Source organism: Anthonomus grandis, chromosome 10 (genome assembly GCF_022605725.1).
Source record: "Anthonomus grandis grandis chromosome 10, icAntGran1.3, whole genome shotgun sequence".
NCBI lineage: Eukaryota > Metazoa > Arthropoda > Insecta > Coleoptera > Curculionidae > Anthonomus > Anthonomus grandis.
Genome location: NC_065555.1, coordinates 2,057,747 through 2,076,013, shown reverse-complemented (window position 1 = coordinate 2,076,013; position 18,267 = coordinate 2,057,747). Strand labels below are relative to the sequence as shown.

At 34.0% G+C, this 18,267-nt stretch overlaps 1 protein-coding gene across 1 annotated transcript; it reads left to right on the top strand.

Annotated features, from left to right (window-relative positions):
- Positions 1 to 226: 226 nt before the first annotated feature.
- LOC126741430 (DDB1- and CUL4-associated factor 12 homolog) lies at positions 227 to 14,012 on the top strand. The gene is made up of 7 exons (XM_050447835.1): positions 227 to 545; positions 3,563 to 3,815; positions 4,191 to 4,421; positions 4,508 to 4,675; positions 4,729 to 4,947; positions 5,008 to 5,196; positions 12,916 to 14,012. The coding sequence occupies exons 1-7, from the start codon at positions 388 to 390 to the stop codon at positions 13,069 to 13,071; spliced, it is 1,374 nt and encodes a 457-aa protein (XP_050303792.1). The 5' UTR covers positions 227 to 387; the 3' UTR covers positions 13,072 to 14,012.
- Positions 14,013 to 18,267: the final 4,255 nt, after the last annotated feature.

The following is an 18,267-nucleotide window of genomic DNA, read 5'->3' as shown; positions in this document are numbered from 1 at the left end:
ACATTTTCCACTAACTTTATTACAACAAAAAGATACTATTGTATCAAACGAATTAACTTAAATGATACAATTTTCTATATAGTTTTATAAATCATGCAAGAAACTCTACTGAATCATACAGTCATATCAAAGAAATCATTATTTGTAAGTTAATCGCTTATGTAAGTGTAGCTTTAATCCCAAACGTCATTTGTCATTGTCATTTGCCATATGACATTGAAACACTCTGCCAAAGTTTTTCTTAATTTGTTTATTGACAAAAGACAAATTCCAAAAAAGAAAATATTAATATTTCCTTATGTTTAATAGTAAACTAACATAATCTCCATATGTTTATTTAAAAGGTAAAATATAGGTCAGTTAGAAACCGTACGTTTGCAACTAATAATGGCGCAGACGAAAATTGTACCAATATTTGGTACAAGGCCCCCCTGCTCCCATCCCAGTAGACTTCAGGAACGCAAGAAAAGGGCCCAGGCCCTTAAACTACAGGAACAAACCCGTAAGCCTGAAAAACCAGAGGATTTTATTTCATATGAGGACAGGTAAGACCATTGAACTTTCCCATCTGTAAAATATGTGAAATAGTAGGTCAAAGGTTTGGTTAAACTTAGGGCAACAAATAGAACACCATCATAAAGCATGGCATTTAAGCATTAGTTTTGTGGAAGTGTATATAGGGAGACACAAGTAAAAAAAACACTTCAGTCTGGTAAGTAAGCATTTTGCAATATTAACTCTAAAGGAAGAAATATGTTAAGACTGATCCCAAAACTATAGCAGATGCCTTAGCACAATACATTAGCTCTGTCTATGTAGGCTCAGACCTTGATGAAACATTAAATATGCTCTAATTTTACTGAAATCTCAGAGAATGCTAGAATAGGAAGGGAATAATCATATTCCCTTATATGTATATTAAGGCTGTGTTAATTTTTTTATATAGCCCTCAACTTACCTTTTCAATAAGTCAATTAATAGTGAAGTATTCCCCAATGTTCTTAAAAGATCCATTACTTATATTTTTAAGAAAAGTTGTCCCATTTGACTACCACATAAATGGTAATATACTTTCAAGAGTATCACTAATTAAAGATTAGGGGGTGTTGTTTGACAGTTCCCTGACTTTCATACCCCATATAGATAGTTTGTCTAGTAAAGCCCTTCGTACTCTTGGTTTTATAACTAGAAATACTCGAGACTTTTCAGTGGCAGAGCTGCCTTCAGAGTTTTATATCTTACACTTATTTGTAGTGTCATTCTTCCATAGTCTGGTCCCCTTATTATGCTGACCATATTCACAGTCTTGGTAAGGTCCAAAATAAATTTCTCAGGACTTGTGCCTGGCGATTAAATGTACGAGATGAGTCTTTATTGGAACTTAAGTCAAGGCTAAGTATGACTTCTCTTGAGGAGTGTCCAACTAGGTGTGATATGATATTTCTCCATTGACTTCATTAAGTTGATTAATAATTGTTATCGTAATAATACTTAGAGAGAGGTCCCTTTTTCTGGTTGAATGCCACCATGGCCAATCAAAGTTATATTTGCTGAACCTGGATCTGCTCTTGCTTGCCTAAAACGCAAACTGCGGCTTTATACCACAGCTGTAGGCATTAAACCTGATCTGACCCCAACTCAACTAGCCCATTTAAAGCAATTATACTCAGAACTAAATGAGAGAAAGGCCAATGGTGAGAATAATATCGGCATTAAACATAAAAATGGTAATCCATTTATCACCAAGATTAGCTTCTCTTCAAGTGATGGTCAGTCAAAAAACGGAGTTTAAACCCCCTGAAAATATATTATCAGAATGTTGGTGGTATGAAAACGAAGATCTGAGATTTTAAACAAGCTGTGGCCCTGACTGTATATGATGTTATTATTTTAACTGAAAGCTGGCTTTCGATCAATATAAATGGCTCCAAAATCAACATCAGAGGCTATTCAACATATAGAAAAGATAGATGTGTGTTGACAAGTGAAAAGCAGTATGGTGGAGGAGTCATGATGTTTGTCAGGAGCTCACTTTGTCCCAGGTTAGTGAGGACTGATTTTGAATCTGTTGAACATTTGTTTGTTTGTTGCAATTATGGAGGTACCCAACTTATTTTTGCAGGAGTTTATATTCCTCCTAATTCTGGCCTTGATGTTTATCAACACCACTGTGATGCTGTAGAGCAAATTTGTTACAATAATCCATCATCCAAATTAGTTCTGTGTGGAGACTACAACCTGCCACATGGGGCAGCCATGAAGATCGATTAACTGCAATTGGTCAGCCTGTAAGCCATACAACCTGTTTAGTAGAGTCCTTTACATTTTTAGATCTTAAGCAATTAATTTCTGTTCCTAATAGACATAATGTTTACTTAGATTTAGTTTTCAGTCATTTTAAAGAAACCGATTTTATGCGAGCTATTGATTATCTGTTGCCTGAAAGTATGCACCATATTCCTTATGTTGGTGAAATAGCTGTTATGCATCCCCCCTCAATTGAAAGTAGAGCATACTTACCTTGATTTCAAAAATGCCAATTATATTGGATTTAACAGCTTTCTTTCCAGTATACAGTGGGGTAGTCTTTTTCAGGATAAAAGTATTCAACTCTATAGTGACACTTTTTATGAAATCATTAATCTGGGTCTAGCTATGTTTGTTCCAACTAAAGTGTACAGAAGCTCCAATTTTCCTTCTTACTTTACCTCTGAATTGAGGACAAAAATAATATTGCATACCAACAATATAGAATAAGCGGCTACCAGAGGGATTTTCAATTATTTGCTGCAATGCGGTCTGAATGTAAGATTTTGGCCAGACGAGATTATAACAACTATTTAATCAAAACTGAAAGCAATATTACTGATAACCCTAAAAAGTTCTGGTCATTTGTTAACCAGCAAAGAAAATCTCACAATCTACCTACCTGTATGTTTTATAATAACAAAAGTGCAGATAATAGTAAAGATATAGCTGATTTATTCACTAATTTTTTTTCTAATTTTTATTGCAACAGTAATGTAAGAACTCCCAATTTTAGTTTAGAGAATAGGCTTGATTTTTCTATTTGTCATATTGGCTTGTCTGAGGTATTTGATAAACTCTCTAAATTATCTAATAAACTTTCCTGTGGACCTGATAAGATACCTGAGTACATGTTAAGCAGACTTAAATATAGTATATCACTTCCTTTATTTTTGTTGTGTAATAGATCTATGTCAGAGGGTGAGCTTCCAAATATATGGAAATTAAGCTATATAATCCCTGTGTATAAGTCTGGTGAGAGGGATCGCATTGAATAAGAAAGGTGATAAAAGGTACAAAACTTTCTTCGGAATTCTTTCAGTCACCATACAAAAGGCCCAGAAGGCTTCTGAAGTGACTACATCAATGCCAACTCTCTTTCCACCTACTTCTAGTGTTATTTACGTTAACCAACTTAGATATTCATAGAATGCTCTTGAAAAGATCTAAATTGATCTGTTACAGATTCTGTGACTCAAATAATTTTAAATGCTTCGGACCAGTTGCTGCCTAATTCACTATAACTTTATTTTAGTGAGTCGGAAGAAGAGCCAGAATTCATGCTGAAACAGGCAATGTCCACGTCCTACAATTTCGTCGATTACATTAGACACAGGGAGGCGCAAACTTCAAAAAGATGCTCGGTACTAAAAGAGTATGGAAATAGACACATATTAACCCACGAAATGTTCAAAGAGACCCCTATCAACTTGGGCCACATGAACAAGGTGTTTTGTTCCCAGTGGTTAAGCGATCGGCAAGTAGTTTTCGGAACCAAGTGCAATAAGGTATAATAAAGCTGTAAGCTTCAAAATTATTTATTTACTTATAAGCAATGATTACAAACAAGCAACCCAGTCTAAGTAAATACAAACTATGTATATCTAACAGACTTAAACTACAATACCAACAGTACAACAATGTTCAATCTTAATTTTAGTTGTATAGTATTACATGTTGTCCCTATAATTACCTGATTATTTTCTAATAATAAATAACAAAAACATATGATTGCATTAATAATTAAAATAATACCGTGTGTGTGCTATCAATGAGTAATTTTAAGAAAAACAATAATTGTGGGACCTAAAACTAGCAGCATCAATGCCGAACACAATAAATCAAAGTTAAACAAAGCAATATAAATAAATATTTTATTGTAGCTTATGGTATATGATGTGCAAACGCATAAGTTGGACCAAATTCCTTCGTTGATCAGCAGAAGAAACTTGACGAGTCAAAGTAACGAACAACCTTGCGGGATCCATTCCGTGCAACTTAATCCGTCCAAAAGTTTAATGGCTACCGGCGCGAGAAACACCTGCGACGTTGCCGTTTATAGGATGCCCACCTTGGATCCGGTTTGTGTGGGTGAAAATGCCCATAAAGATTGGGTAAGAGAATATTCATTTTTTTAAAGGCATAGAGACTCAATCCACCTATGTTGTGCTTCAGAGACTTTATTGAGGAATGATTTTAGGTATTTGATATGTGTTGGCTCGATGACGAGTTTCTAGTATCCGGTTCAAGGGACACCAAGTTATCCCTATGGAGAATAACGGACGAGGTGCTGGAAGCAAAAGAGGAAATACCCACCCATAAGGTAATCTCTCCTGAGGCGTTGAAGGAGTGTCGAAACGCGCAAAAAGTAAGTGTTTGATACAGCAATTGATGTCTTTTATAAAATTATTTCATTGTCAGATTAGGGCGTTATGTTTTAATAAATCCTATCAAGAGATCGCGGCGCTAAGTTTGAACGGTTTCATTCACATCTGGGACGCGCAGTCTTTCAAGCAGAAATTATCGCGAAAATTGCCCAGTTCCCAGGAAAACGTTTGTATGGCCGTACAGGAGGCTGGAAACGTTTACGCCATCGGTTGCAGGTCTTACACCCTTTTGTTAGATTGCCGGACGTTACAGGTAATCGGTTTATTTAATTTGTTTCGCTTGTAACTGTCTAGATTCTATTCGTTGTTTTAGGCAATTAAAAAGGTAAATTCGCGGTACTCGGGGTGCGGAATACGATCAGCAACTTTTCAGGGCGACATTTTAACTGTTGGCACCGGACTCGGTATGCTTATGTTTTACGACCTAAAGGCCGGAAAATATTTGGAGAGTAGCATAAATACATCTAGGACTGTTATTTTGAAGGGCAGTAAAGGATATGTGGTAAGTCAATCACTATAATATTAGTCTTAATTTTGGAATCTGGTTTAATAGACCAGATTTCAAATTGACTGAATTTGTTCTATTTTTAACACCCTAGCTTTTACTATATTAAATCTTTGATTAATTTAAAGCATTAATCAAAGATTTTTAATTTAAAGCATTTAGACATAATATTGGCCTATTTACTTAATTTATAAAGTTTATACTGATGTTTAAGGCGTAACTAAATGAATTCCCAAACGATGAAGTGTGGTTATTAAATTAAAAGTCCGTTAGGAATTATTGACTATTTCGCCTAATATTATTATTCCTTAAGTGGTATGAGCGTATGTCATTTGAATATACCATAAAGTAGCTTATGAATAATCTTAATAATTAATTTTGCCTGCTGTAACTGGCGAATATAATCAATAGGTTAAATTTTTAATATTTTATTAATATCATAAGTGTCTAAGAGGTAGGCTTATGCTTACGATACGGTTCTTATTGTCAGATTGAAGATCTCAGAAAGCTGAGTATATCAAAACGATGATTTTGACCGGGGAACGTTCCTTCTCATTCCTGAAACGCATTAAAACGGTCTTAAGGAACACAACGGTGGAAAATTTTCAAAAAGGTGATATTTACTAAAATTGGCTCTGTAAAAAAAAATAATGAATTTAGGACAATTTATACATTTTCGGAAAGGGGAGTTAACAGGTATCAGGTAACAGGCTCATACTGTAAATTTTACTTTTAAAACAGGTATATAGTTCCGGATTTATTCAAACACTCCTTAAAGGAGGGCGCCCACTGAATCGGATCGGCTCGGTCGGTTCGGTCCCTTCTGAACTCTACTTTACGAGATATAGATAGGCGGCATTCGTTGTGGGACACCCTGTATAGAGTCAAATAAAATAAATTATAACATAACATTCCAACGTGTATTTGAATGCGTGAACTATATAATAAGCTATTTTTTTTGCGTATTTTTGTAAAAACAAATTATATTCAAAGCAAGAGTTGTACACCACTTAACACCAAAACGAGAACTTTCACACTCGCACATTTCGCCGACCAAGTTGGCATCTTCAGATAATTAAAACTGAGTTTTAAAATCTCCTGATGATGCCAAGTTAATAAACAGTAAATAACGAAAACACCGATTTTAGATATAATAAATGACACTTACATCCAGTTAATTTGGATACCTCCTCCCAAGCGTTTTCTTTCCTTAAATTATCATGATAATATGTGTTTTCTTTATCATACAATATTTTAAAACTGCGAACAGCTTCGATTAAAATTTCGTTTGACATATTTATTAAATCAATGGTTTTTAAAACTCTTTGAAACAGTTCCTCACTCTATGCGAAAAAATGCTAAAATAGTCGCAGGCTTTCGGTGCAATCGGCAAAAGTTGCCCTCCTCACAATATGAGATCGTCGCCGGAGAAAACCGAACCGACCGAACGACCGAACCGATTCAGTGCGCGCGGCCCCATTTAAATACATGTAAAGCAAATCCGGCCGATTATACCGACCGTGCCGACAAGGTCGATGCCGATTCAGTGGGCGCCCTCCTTAATAGTTCCAGTTCATTTCCGGAGTATTTTTACCATATTTATATTTAAAAAAAAAAAATCAAAAACATCTATTCAAGTAGTCGGAAAATTGTAAATGTTCGATGCATTTCCGCAGAAAATTGTTGGATTTTTTTGCTTAATTGACACTTTCAAATGTTAAATAAGCTATATTTTTTTATTTAACTGATTTCAGTTATTATTCAGTCCAGGCAGGACGCATTTCCGCGGGAATTTTTTTTGTCATTCTATGATCAAAGGGGCTGCTTGAAACTAAAAATGTAATTTTCTTTTTAATACTAGACTTCAGCTAAACGAAATTTTAACCTATTAAATCACTATTGGCGTTAAAAAAACTTCACCTTATGGGTGAAGTTTTTACTTAATGTTATGGGGTTGTGTCTTACTTAATGTTATGAAGTTATGGGGTAAAATAAAAGATAAATGGTAAAATTGTATCATATACTGAAGATACAATATTGATATGTTTAGTGACGTCAGAAAATTTCTCATACAAGTATTTATACAGTGTGGTCACTTTAACTGGAATAAATTCAGTTAAAACTATAATAATAATAATAATAATCCTTTATTTAGCACCTGGCTAGTACATAATACTATAACAAACATTTAATATACATGTGTGTAATATAATAAATTCCTTAAAATTAAATTATAATTGATTCTTTAAGAAATTAAACACCTTTCTATTAAACATTTTCAGTGATGTTGCTTCTTTAATCTCTACTGGTAGGTTATTAAACATTCGAATTCCCTCAAAAAACAGTGATTTTTGTAAAGCAGTGGTTTTAACATGTTGAATATTATAGTTCTGCTTTGACCGAATGTTATATTGATAGAAATTTTCTCTTTTTTCCAAAAACGTTGATAAATAGTTTGGTAAAAGACCATGTTCGATTTTAAAAATTAATGTTAATATTGCCTTTTTAATATTTTTTTCTACCGATAACCAATTTAATGTAGAAAGCATATATTCAATTGGTGTATATTTACTACAGTTCAAAATAACCCTCATAGCTTTATTTAGTTGTAATTGAAGCCTATTTATGTTTTCTTGTGTACAGGATATGAGTAAAGCAGAACACTAATTAAAATGAGGCAATATAATAGTGTTAAATATTAACTTTTTAGACCATAATGACAGAGAACTTGAAATACGAGATAAGAATGAAATTTTTTTACCAAATTTTCTACAAACATAATCTATGTGCAATGAAAAATTCAACTGTGGATCAATAATTATTCCTAAGTATTTAATTTCCGAAACAAAATCTACTTGATCTCCGTTTATATTTACTGTACAGCCTGATTCATAAAATTTATTACAATTTGTCTTTGACCCCAACACAATACTCTTTGTTTTCCTTATATTTAATTTTAATTTATTTTTGCACAACCAATCATACAAAATATGCATCTCAGAGTTCATTATTCTGGTAATATTTTTGAAGTTCCTACCTACCACGCATACTACAGTATCATCCGCAAACAAGTTAATAAATGAATTTCGCAGAACTGTATTTATATCATTTACGTAAATTATAAATAATAAGGGCCCAAGAACACTGCCCTGTGGCACACCCAGTTTACTTGGAACCTTATTTGAAAATCTATCACCTACTTTAGTTCTCATACACCTGTTACTTAGAAAATCCTTAATCCATTTTAAAACAATACTCGCTCCATAATAACTCCATATAACTTTAATTTCTTAAAGAGGATATCCCGATCTATAGTCTCAAATGCCCGTTTTAAGTCAATAAAAACACTAAGCACAACATTTTCATCGTTTATTTCTTTTCTCCACTTCGCACAACTATACTGTAGGGCCGACTCGCATGAATGGTTATTTCTAAATCCGGATTGTCCAACATAGAGTAAGTTGTTTTCCTCAAAGTAGTACCTAAGTTGCTGACACACAATTGTTTCGATGATCTTATCTACAACAGGGAGTAAATTAATGGGTCGAAATTCTTCTGGGATGGTTGGTTTTGACACTTTAGGGATGGGAATCATAACACTTGTCTTCAGATCATCTGGGACTCTACCAGTTTCTAAAGAGGTATTTATTAGATAGAGTAAAGGATATCCCAACACACAAAACAAGTCTTTAATCAACTTAACACTGAAAAACTCATCACTGGTACTTTTGTTCTTAAGTTTAAATACAATAGATCTTAGTTTCTGGAGAGTGAGGTTTTTAAAGTTTGCTATTTCTGAGTCCTTCTGTTCACTAACTTTACAGTCCCATTGCCGTTTCTCTATATTTTCTGAAATTTCCTCGACACTATCTGCATAATATTGGTTAAAATTTTCTTCTACGCTGGTATTATATGGACCAAAATCAATATCTCCAAAATCTGTCGGCTGATTTTTGCTTCCTATCAAACTTTTTAGAGTACGCCACATTTTTTTACTATCACCCCTACACATATCTACGTTTTGTTCATAAAATGTTTTCTTCTCCTGTCGTATCAGTGAAGTCACATTATTGCGTAACCTTTGGTAAGTGTACCAATCAATTTCATTTTTGGTAAGACAAAATCGTTTGTATGCGTTGTTTCGTTCTGTTTGTGCTCGTTTTACAGTATCATTCACCCATGGATATTTTTTTAGTGTCCGTTTTTGTTTGGGACTTACTCTATCCACTGCAGCTCTTACGATCTCTATTAAATCAGAATATATCATATTTACATCAGTGGAGGAGTAGTTCCAGTCAGCACCCACTAGTTCCGTCCTAATTTTCGACATTATTTCATCATTAAGATTTCTATAACATATATCTCTAGGATTGTTACTAACTTCTTCAAATGGCATATTTACCCCTATAATCTCATGGTCGCTTATGGCGGGAAAATTCCTAGGTAATTCGGAGATATTATAGTCGTTTGTAATAATGTGGTAATCAAAATTTATCTCGCAAAATTTTTGAGACCCGTCGATTTTTGTTTATTTTTTTCACATTTCAAGATAGTTTTTGTATTTTTTCACCTACAGGGGGGGTCCAAATTAACCCAAACTTTTTTTTTTCAAATGAAAAGCCACTTTTTTTAAACTCTCATTGAAAAGAGCCCTTTTTCCTGATTAAATTGCCCTATTTACTTTTGTGATTATCTAAAGGAGAAATACGAAAAAAAATAAAAATTATTAAATTATTAAAAGTCTCGAAATATTTTGTGTTGGTAAATTTTTGGCGTGTTTGTTTATTTTATTGGTATCGAGACATTTCCTGACATTCTTGTAGTGTCACTGTTAAAGTGAATTTCAACCAGTTGTTAAATAAGTTAACTTATATTGAAAAAATGCCTTATTTATTCGAATCCCACAAGATTGAAATCTTAATGATGATTGGTTATGGGGACAGAAGTCGTACTCAGCTAGAGGTTGTCCACTTATTCAGGCAGAAATATCCAGATTTGCCACCTATTAACCAAGGTACGGTTAGTCAAATCGAAAGCAGATTTCGAGAAGTTGGGCACGTGAGGGATGTTTCAAGACAAAGGTCTTCTAAAATCGATGAAAACACCCAATTAAATGTATTGTTAGCGATGGAAGAAAATCCGGTAACTGCAGCCAGAAGAGTAGCTCGCGAAAACTCTATTCAACATAAATCTGTGCTAAAAAATTTAAAAAGTGCAGACAAACGACCTTATAAAATGCAACCCGTTCAAGAGTTATTGGAAGACGATCCAGATCGCAGAGTTCAGTTCTGTGAATTAAGGATGAACGCCATTGATGAAAATCGCATATCTTCGGAGTGGATCCTTTTTTCTGATGAGGCTACATTCACCCTAAATGGCCATGTTAATAAGCAGAACTGTCGCTACTGGTCTGACGAGAACCCACACTGGGTAAGGGAAACTAATACACAATATCCCCAGAAAACTAATGTTTGGGCTGGCATAATAAAATTGGCAGGCAAGTTATAGGGTCCATATTCTTCAATGATACTTTAACTGGGGAAAGATATCTAGAATTTCTTGAACATGAACTAGTTCCAGCCTTACGTGCCTTATATCCGAGTCAGTTCGATCCAGATTTGTATGATGAAAGAATCTGGATGCAACAAGATGGTGCTCCCCCACATTATGCCCGTAATGTACGCCAGTATTTAGATGACAATTTTCCAAACAGATGGATTGGTAGAAGGGGTGCAATCGAGTGGCCGGCACGTTCTCCCGATCTCACCCCACTTGATTTTTTTTCTGTGGGGACATTTGAAAAGTCAAATTTATATGAGCAAACCAGGAAACACCTAGACGAACTCAAAGAACGTATTAGGCAAGAAATCCGACAAATATCTCCAGAAGTGTTAGAAAATGTCAGAAACGAATTTTATTATCGTCTTGGGCTTTGCCAACAAGTAAATGGTGCTCATTTTGAGCATCTTATACATTAAACGCAACTTTTAATAATTTAATGGTTTTAATTTTTTTTTTCGTATTTCTCCTTTAGATAATCACAAAAGTAACTAGGGTAATTTAATCAAGAAAAAGGGCTCTTTTCAATGAGAGTTTAAAAAAGTGGCTTTCCATTTGAAAAAAAAAGTTGGGGTTAATTTGGACCCCCCCCTGTAGGTGAAAAAATACAAAAACTATCTTGAAATGTGAAAAAGAATAAACAAAAATCGACGGGTCTCAGGAATTTTGCGAGATAAATTTTGATTAGTTTTAACTGAATTTATTCCAGTTAAAGTCACCACACTGTATATCATTATTAGAATCATTACTTAGGTATGGCCATTAAAAATAATTCAAAATTCTATTTTAAAAATAATCTACATAGAGAGCAGACTATATCCTACTAGGGAATTGTATAATAAAGAAATCAATGATATCTCATTGCTGTACAGCGTGGTCCAGTTTAAACTTCAATAATTTTAATACGTGATAGAGAATTTAAAAAGAAATATCTTTTCATTATAAAATTTTCCTCAGAAATGTTTAATAACAAAGATGCAGGGTGTTAAAGTTAAGAATAATTATTTGTTTATTTATCATAACTTTTGAACTACCATCTGAAATTTTATTAAATTTCGCATGCAGGTTATTGTAGTGAATTATAAATTACTGACGAAGCCAATTTTTTCAAAAATTGCCAGTGTCGTAACATACGGAGGGACTTGGTCCTTTTTTGCCTCAAATCTGCGAGGTGATAAAATATTTTTTTATAAGAGGTCAACTATTAGATTTTCCATTTAATTTTTAAAAAAAAGTTATTTTGTAAGACAATTAGTTTTAAAAAACTATCTGCTTTATATGTGAGTAAAGATTTTTTGCCTAAAAAGTGTAAATTTTAATTTTATGTTTTAAAATGTAAACAATTTATTATAGACATTTTGGTGAAAATTAAAGATATGCCTTAAGGAATGGAATCTTGAATAAAACTCAACTTTTATTATAAATCATTTTTCTCTTTAATTATTAAAAGTAAATAACTGTATGACGAAAGTTGATAAAACAATAATGAGGTTCTGGAATATAAACATAAAATAAGTTTTATTTTCTACCTAACAATAGGATGTGTCCAGATGAAAGATTCTCGTGCCTTTTTGTCTATTCAAGATCTGAAACAAATAAAGTATATATTTCATTGAGACAACATAAAGTATATAAATTATAAATGCATCCAACTTTTGGTGAAAAAATCCAGTAATAAGTGAAACTTTATTGAAATATTGCTCCGTTTTATTCGCAACAAAAAAGTTGATTGTCTACAGAATGACTAAAACAAAATGACAAATTGTCTAAGTATAATATATCAACGCACACAGGAATTCGTTTGTTCAGGTACTTTCTCAATGGTTATTGAGAAAGTACCTGTTATAGGAATATGGCTTTAACTCGTTAGTTTTGGGTAAGTGTGTCTAATGTGGTGGCGGGTATTTGTTAAACCAGAACAGAAAATAAATACACTATTGATGTTTCAAATATTATATAACCTCAAGAGTACATACGGTATCTAGGTACTACAGAAATATTGTTTTGATCTATAGGAATTGTAAACTGACGACTAAATAATTTTTTCGTAAACATGTATATTTTCTTCTAATTGGAAACGATTCTCAAAAGTCGCAAATCATAATTAATAAATGTCAAAATGCTATTAAACGACAACTAATAATTAATTTCTTATAGTTTCCCGACGAGGAATACATGGACAACATCCAAAACGTGAAATATGTCCCGGCCATCTACACTCACTGCTACGACTCGACCGGAACCCGATTATTTACCGCCGGGGGACCGTTACCGGCCACACTGACCGGCAATTACGCCGGTCTATGGCAATGAGACTTCGATAAGGATAAAACTTTAGGAAAATTTACTTCATAACGTATCGATTTCTGATTTAAGAGTTGTTTTTTCATGTTCCATAAGACTCAAAAGCGACAACGTAACATTAAGTAAATGGTCGATTTCGAATTGCACATTGAAGCCGATATTTCGTCTGGTTTTCGTCAGTATTAGTAGTAATTGCGCCGGCCGAAAATTACCGGTCTATTATTATTCGGACGATTTGCTCGTTATGGTTTATTAGGCCTGAAAATGAGTATATAAAGGAGACACTTGTATAAATGTGATTGAGTTTTCTTAAGAATACTTATTAAGGTAAAATGAAAAATACCTTAGTGTCCCTTCACTGGTTCCCCCAACATGTTTTGGGCACAGCAGTGTCCATTATAAGCGAGATACTAAAAGGAATTGGTCCTGAATAAAAGGGACTTTAAAATCAATATAAGTCGCAAGTTTTACAAATGTTTCTGGCATCTTCCGATTTCCCTGGATCAAGTTGGTTTCAACGCAGAGTATCAGCTTCAAAGAACCACTTTCTCTTAAAATTATCCTTTTTTTTCTTAAAATCAATATTGTGTTGACTTCTTAGTAGGAGGTTGTGATCAATTAGGGACAAATGTTTGCAATTATTAAGCCATAAATACCCAATATTACACCCATATAGATAATATAAATGTTTTCTTTTTAGGATATTTAGTCAAGTGTGTTATGATGAGAAAAACGCCTTTTTTTTAGTAATTTTTTACTAAGTATAGTAATTAAGATGTAACTTCACATTCATTGTACTATCTGTATCCTATTCTGTGATATGAACTTATTTTAATAATATTTGAAGTTTTGCGGGAATACTATTGTAACTTCTAGGTTAACTGATTAAATAATACTCTCTGATAAGGTATAGTTTGACAGGTGTGATTAAAAAAAAACTGTTAAAATCCTGATGTTGTTTTATTGTTTTAATATTCGCCCACTTCCTATTTTCAGCCAAGCAAATCCCGAAATTTAATGCTCCACTTGTACTCGTCTGAAGCGTATTCCTATTTGAGTTTTATTCGTTAATTTATGCCTTTACACGTTTTTTTTTAAATGTAAATACCAAGCAAGCATGTTCTATAAAATTCCTTACAATATCTAAAAATGGGATTTTTACGTTTTTTTTTTATTACATAGGTTGACTCAGTAGATACGATAATCATAATTTCGTCCTGAAAGCGTGACACTAAGCGCGGTTTCACACACACCGATATTATCGGTATCGGTTTGCCTAACAAATACATTGCCTTAAATGAATAGTTTTACACAAAAACCGATCCGATAAAAATATCGGTGGCTGTGTTCGATATCGTTGCGTCTGTCGGATGGTCGAGTTAATATCGGCCAGTAAATTATCGCCCGGTTTACTACGCAATGCAAACTAAATAGGCATATTCACACGTTCCGACTTGTCGTTATCGGTGTGTCATATCACTTTTGAAATCCAGTGTCTCACGAGTAGTTTGGCGTATTGACTGGTTGCTGGAACACGGGTTATACTTAATATAAGTATGACTAAATTTAATTACGACATTGTTACACTCATTGAATTGGTGGAAGCAAGGCCCTGTTTGTGGAATACATTTTCCGATGCTTACAAAGACAAGATATTGAAAAAACGTGAGTTGAAAGAAGTGCATAAATAGCTTGAAGTCAAGCAAAAAATTTAAGGTAAGTGCATGTTTTTTCCTGTATTTATTCACATTTAGAGCCTACGTTACAGATCTAGGTTAGTACATACCTTTTTGAGCTTTAAACTTAAAGAACACTTGCCTAAACATAAAAGTAATATCTAAGTATAAAGATATTAAATAGAACCAGAAGCAGTAACTTATGCGCTAAATTTTAGACATTTGCCATGGTAAGGATTCCTCTGGACTTACAAAGAAGGTAAGGAGAACTCTCTCCTTACCAACATTTATGGCTCTGTGAAATATTCGCCACTTATTTACTAATATACCGAACGAATATTCTATACACCGCCGCGCTCGACATAAGCGATAATTGAAAATTCTTTTATTAATATTTAAACTTTGGCCTAAGTAAATTCTGGGAAAGTGCAAATGCTTCGTCTCCAACTAAGACGAATGGTAGATTGTCTCCTGTTGAAATTAGTGCGGGCTTGGGTGGGAAATATCCGAGGCATTTTGTTGTAATAATTTCCAAAACACCATTTCTTTAAATACTGATGAGTCGCAATCCTTACCAAATGCACCTATGTCTACGTATACAGTGCGAACGTAAAGGTTGGAATAAATTCATTTAAAATTCAGGAGTATGTTCAAAAAAAAAACGCTCGGACATGTCGATTTTTATTTTTAACTGCGGGTTTTCTTACTATAATTTTATGTATACAGGGTGGCCCAAAAATAAGTTACGGTCATCAACGTAATTTTTTTAAATGTAAACACCTATTTTTTATTTTAGATTTAGGTTCTACATCAAATTCTAAGTACATTTCATGTACCATGTCCTATACCTAAACTCGACCGTTGACGATTGAACACAATAAAAGGCTATTTTTGGAAGAGTTATTTATATCAAGCAACCTATCAGTTATTGTTTGGTTATTTACATTTGTGGTTGGTGTTTTTGATTGTTAACTTGTCACAATTTGTTGACATCAAATAATTTTGAGTGAATTTAGTTTGATTTAGATGCCTAAGGAAAGTTTTGCTTGTGTTAAGTTTATCAAAAGATAAAATTAAAATTTCAAAAAATGGTACGTCTTAGTGAGCGAGAGCGAATAGAGATTTCGATGATGATTGGTTATGGAAACAGGATGCGCACTCAGATGGAAGTCTGTGAAATTTATCATGCCAAGTATCCTGATAGGCCACGTATGTCTCAAAGTACTGTCAGTAAAATAGAACAGAAATATCGGGATTTGGGTCATGTCAGGGATAATTATACGAAAGGTCGGTCAAGTATATCAGAAGAGAAGCAACTAAATGTTTTGCTGGCAGTTGAAGAAGATTGCCATAAAACGACTCGCAATATTGCGTTAGAAAATCAAATATCCCAGACATCCGTCGTTAAGTATTTAGGTATAAATAAATGGCACCCTTACAAAGTTCAATTGGTTCATGAACTAAATGAAGATGACCCAGATAGGCGTTTAGAATTTTGTGAGAGACTTATGGACTTGTGCCATGCTAATCCACAATTTTCAAAAAAAATTGTGTTTTCTGATGAGGCAACGTTCTGTCTTCATGGTAGTGTAAACCGGCAAAACTGGCGATATTGGGCTACTGAAAATCCGCACTGGATGATGGAGTGCCACAGCCAAGTCCCTCAAAAAGTAAATGTTTGGGCGGGGGTGATTGAAAACAGGGTTATAGGGCTCTTTTTCTTTGAAGGATATTTGAATGGTGAGAGTTATTTAGAGTTTTTAGAAAATGACTTGGTTCCATGCCTTGCCACTTTATAACCCGATCCAGAAGACCCGGATATATTAGATAATTCCTTATGGTATCAGCAAGATGGAGCTCCAGCCCATTACACTCGTCCCGTGCGCCAGTACCTGGATACCGTTTTCCCTGGACGTTGGATTGGTCGGAGGGGTGCAATTGAATGGCCGGCCAGATCGCCGGATCTGACTCCTTTAGATTTTTTTTTGTGGGGGTATCTTAAGTCCAAAGTTTATGTTAATCGGCCAAACAACATTGAAGACTTAAAAATTAGAATAACGGAAGAAATAAGATTGATAGAACCTTCTGTTATCGATAACGTTTTACAAGAATTTCAGCATCGACTGGGATATTGCCAAGAGGTTCGTGGCAGCCATTTTCAACACTTAATAAATTAATTAAAATATTTTTATGTATTCTTGCTTGATATAAATAACTCTTCCAAAAATAGCCTTTTATTGTGTTCAATCGTCAACGGTCGAGTTTAGGTATAGGACATGGTACATGAAATGTACTTAGAATTTGATGTAGAACCTAAATCTAAAATAAAAAATAGGCGTTTACATTTAAAAAAAATTACGTTGATGACCGTAACTTATTTTTGGGCCACCCTGTATACATAAAATTATAGTAAGAAAACCCGCAGTTAAAAATAAAAATCGACATGTCCGAGCGTTTTTTTTTTGAACATACCCCTGAATTTTAAATGAATTTATTCCAACCTTTACGTTCGCACTGTATAAAGCGGTAATTAGAATCCGCAATAGCCATTAGGACTATCGAAAAAAAATGTTTATAATTCAAATTCATCGATCCACTGCCTGGAAACTTCATAACGTGGACGTGTTTCCCGTCCACAGCTCCTATGCAGTGCGGAAACTGAGCATTTCTTGTAAATCCATCAGCAATGTCCTTCTAATTTTCTCTTGTTGGCGATGGAAGATATTCATCTTTTAAAATATTCCAAATACTATGACAAACATCTCTTATAATCTTGCTTATGGTTGAAACTCCTAATCTGTAGGCATAATGCATATCCGTGAACGTGTTTCCACTTGCCAAATATCTGAAAAAAATATCTATGTATACCATCTATTTTAGGTGACGCTATTACAACAAACTGGCAAAATATAAGAGATGCGTTTGTTAGATCCCTTAAGAAAAAGAGTGGACAGGGTACACAACGAAAATATGTTTACCATGATCAGCTGCAATTTTTGTTACAAGTTGTGAATAAAGATGAAACGATCTCTAGTATTTCGGAGGACCAAGGAGAAGAAACTGAAAATTCAAATGAGGTCCCACCTATACCAGCAACATCTAAAGCCAGTTCAACAAGTTCCCATGCAAGTAAAACTCGCCAAGGCCACAAGAGGCTTGCGGACCCCATTGAATTGGAAATTAGGAAAAAACTAAATGAACCTTCCAATGAAGATGAGTCATTCTTCAATTCCGTTGTTCCTATGATAACAACAATGTCAGAAGAGGAAAAACTTGAGTTTAGGATGGGAGTACTGCAGCTAATTCAAAAAATTAAACGAAATCGTCAAATAAGCACCTCTAGCATCACCTTTTCTACTTCTCCTGTATCTGGTTTCTCTGCAGTCTCATCTCCGTCATATACTATTCTACAAGCAGCAAACCCATCAACGACAAACTATCAGTCGTTTTTTCAAGAAGGGTCATTAACATCAACGAGTAGCACCTCACAAGATGTTTCACAACATTTCCAAAATAGTGTATGAATTAT

Bases quoted from the DNA above. Each gene is read 5' to 3' on its own strand.
- LOC126741430 (XM_050447835.1), top strand. From the start codon at position 388: ATGGCGCAGACGAAAATTGTACCAATATTTGGTACAAGGCCCCCCTGC. The intron at 4,422-4,507 runs GTAAGAGAATAT...GAATGATTTTAG, and splicing joins AAAATGCCCATAAAGATTGG to GTATTTGATATGTGTTGGCT. The intron at 4,948-5,007 runs GTAATCGGTTTA...TCGTTGTTTTAG, and splicing joins TAGATTGCCGGACGTTACAG to GCAATTAAAAAGGTAAATTC.